The sequence below is a fragment of the Chiloscyllium plagiosum genome, chromosome 23 (assembly GCF_004010195.1).
Source record: "Chiloscyllium plagiosum isolate BGI_BamShark_2017 chromosome 23, ASM401019v2, whole genome shotgun sequence".
Taxonomy (NCBI): Eukaryota; Metazoa; Chordata; class Chondrichthyes; order Orectolobiformes; family Hemiscylliidae; genus Chiloscyllium; species Chiloscyllium plagiosum.
The window spans coordinates 5088457-5091495 of NC_057732.1; the positions used below are offsets into that span (position 1 = coordinate 5088457).

At 45.3% G+C, this 3039-nt stretch overlaps 1 protein-coding gene across 3 annotated transcripts in view; it reads left to right on the top strand.

The window, feature by feature from the left end:
• Positions 1–3039, top strand: part of itpr2 (inositol 1,4,5-trisphosphate receptor, type 2) — a 241261-nt gene that overhangs the window by 150963 nt on the left and 87259 nt on the right. For all 3 annotated transcript variants that reach the window (XM_043713352.1, XM_043713350.1, XM_043713351.1), the window contains one exon: positions 1438–1638. In XM_043713352.1, the coding sequence (XP_043569287.1) occupies positions 1438–1638 (201 nt within the window). The remainder of the gene's footprint in view (positions 1–1437; positions 1639–3039) is intronic.

Consider the following 3039-nt stretch of genomic DNA (forward strand, 5'->3'; position numbering starts at 1 on the left):
TAGGGCTATGGGTGGTTTGCGCTTCAGCGGGTCGGTGTGGACTTGTTGGGCCGAAGGGCCTGTTTCCGCACTGTAAAGTAATCTAATCTAATCTAATCTAATCTCCTGTTCCCTGGATGCTGTCTGACCTGCTGCGCTTTTCCAGCAACACATTTTCAGCTAGGATATTACTAAACTGGAGAGGGTTCAGAAAAGATTTACCAGGATGGTGCCAGGAATGGAAGGTTTGAGTTAAAAAGAGAGGCTGGATAGGCTGGGACTCTTTTCACTGGAACATATGTGGCTGAGGGGTGACCTTATTCATAGAACATCCACTCTTATCCAAATGTTTATCCAATGACCGCTTAAGTACCCTTAAAGTTGGCAAGTCTAGGTTTGTAAAATCAGGAGGGGCACCGATAGGGCGAATAACAAGGGTCTTTTCCCAAGGGTGGGGGAGTTCAAAAGTTAGGGGGCACATTTTTAAGGTGAGAGGAGAAAGATATAAAAAGGGCAGGAGGGGCAACTTGTTTTTACACAAGATGGTTCACGTGGAGTGAACTTGCAGAAAAAGTGGTGGATGCAGGTACAATTACAACGTTTAAAAGACCTTTGGATAAGTACATGATTAGGAAAGGTTTGGTGGGTTATGAGTCAAGCGCAGACAGGTGGGACTAGTTTATTTTGGGAACATGGTCGGTGTGAACTGGTTGGATGGAAGGGTCTCTTTCCTGTGTGATTCTGACGGTTACCAGAGATTCCAGGGCAGTACTGAGGGACTGCAGTGCCTGAGGTCTCAGTTTTCTGATATAATGTGAAACCAAGGTAACATTTATCCATCAGAACTTCCTTTATGATAAAAACTATGGCACTAAAATAGCTCATCTGATCATTTTATTTAAATACTGTTTGTGGGAGCTGTGTAGCAATTTGCTGCAAAGTTCCCTACATTGAAATACTGACGGCACTTTGAATCAACTTGATTGCCTGTGGAGTGTGTGAGGTCGTTCTAAAGACATGAATAGTGTTAAGACAGCTTTCTCTCTCTTCCCAATTCCCCCCTGCATTGTCCCTCTCCCCTCTTGCAATCTCTGCCTAAACCCATGGGTTTATAGTTCTTGCTATACAAAGGTAGGTTAAGTTGAGAGAGTGGTGCTGGGAAAGCACAGCAGGTCAGGCAGCATCCGAGGAGCTGAAGAATCGATGTTTCGGGCAAAAGCCCTTCAGCAGGAAGGTAAGTTAAGCCCTTCACATGTTTGTTAACACAAGACAAAGGAACTGTTCTGCCACAGGTATGGTCACTGCACCGTAACAGCTCTTGTTCCCGAGTCCGAACCTTTTCCCAGTTAGTATCGGCGACTCGTTCTCACAACCCGCACATACGCACACACACTCGATCGGCGCAGTATTTGCAACATTAACGCTCCGGATGTGAATGTTCGTGTTCTGTTCCTGCAGCTCCTGGAAGCCGAAACTGTGCGACACATTTTTCTAAACAATTACCACCTCTGCAATGAAATCAGCGAGAGGGTGGTCCAGCACTTTGTGCACTGCATCGAGACACACGGTCGACACGTGCTGTACCTGAAGTTCTTACAGACCATTGTCAAAGCGGATGGAAAGTATGTGAAGAAGTGTCAAGATATGGTCATGACTGAGGTAAAGGAAAAGGTCAAGGTATGGGGATGAAATGTCTTACAGTACTGAGAACTTCACAAAGGGATTTCGGCCATTGTTGGCTTCTTCCATCCTTTAAAAATAAGAGGTGGCCCATTTAAAACCGAGATGACAAAATAATTCTGAGGTTTTCGAGTGGCTTTGGAATTCCCTCCCTGAAAAGGCAAACGTGGATAGTCATAGAGATTAACAGCACAGAAAAGTGGCCCTTCAGCCCATTGTGTCTGTGCCAATCAAAAGCAGTCACCTAACTGTTCGAATCCCATTGATAGATTCTCGGTTAGAAGAAAGTTTATCAGGGAACTGCAGAAATGTCGAGTTGAGGTTAAAATTGGATCAGCCATGATCTTATTGAATGGAAGATCAGGCTCAATAAGCCTTTGCAATGATGCAGCAAGTGCAAACTCACATGAACACGAGTCAGAGGGGTAGGAGGAGGCCATTCAGCCCCTCAAACCTGCTCTGCCATTCCGGCAGATCATGGTTAATCTGGCTGGGGGCTGATCTCTGATTTTCGCTCTGTCCCCTCATGACCCTTGACTCCTTTATCTATCAGAAGTCAAGCTGTTTTGGTGTTAGATTTAATTGGCAGTAATTTATCAGCATTTAATTTCACACAGAAGCACTGACGCACTTTATACAAGAACCTTGACTTTCCCAAACCCAAGTGGTTGAGATTTCAATGGCCTTTTACCAGTCTGTCCCTTCATTTGTGGCTTTGTACATCCTGCACTCCATAGCCCAGTTCATCCACACTGGATGGACATTGTGTGTAGGATGACCCTTCAGTTCAGCACAGGCTGAGTGTCACACCGTCAGTGTGTTGTCGCAGGTGGTATGTTTAAGAGGAGATGGGCATTACTTTGCGTACATGATCTGATGTACCCTAGGACTCTGTGGAAAGCGAGGGAATTGATTGCTGGGCCCCTTGCTGAGATATTTGTATAATCGATTGTCACATTTGAGGTACTGGAAGACTGAAGGTTGGCAAACGTGGTGCCACTACTTAAGAAAGGCAGTAAGGAAAAGCCAGGGAACTATAGACCAGTGAGCCTGACGTCTATGGTAGGCAAGTTGTTGGAGGGAATCCGGAGGGACAGGGTTTACATGCATTTGGAAAGGCAAGGACTGATTAGCATAGTCATCATGGCTTTGTGCATGGGAAATCATGTCTTACAAACTTGATTGTTACTTCCTCCAAAAACAAAGAGGATTGATGAGGGCAGAGCAGTGGACGTGATCTATATGGACTTCAGTAAGACGTTTGACAAGGTTCCTCATTGTAGTCTGGTTAGCAAGGTTAGATCTCATGGGAGGAGAAAGTGAGGACTGCAGATGTTGGAGATCAGATCTGAAAATGTGTTGCTGGAAAAGCGCAACAGG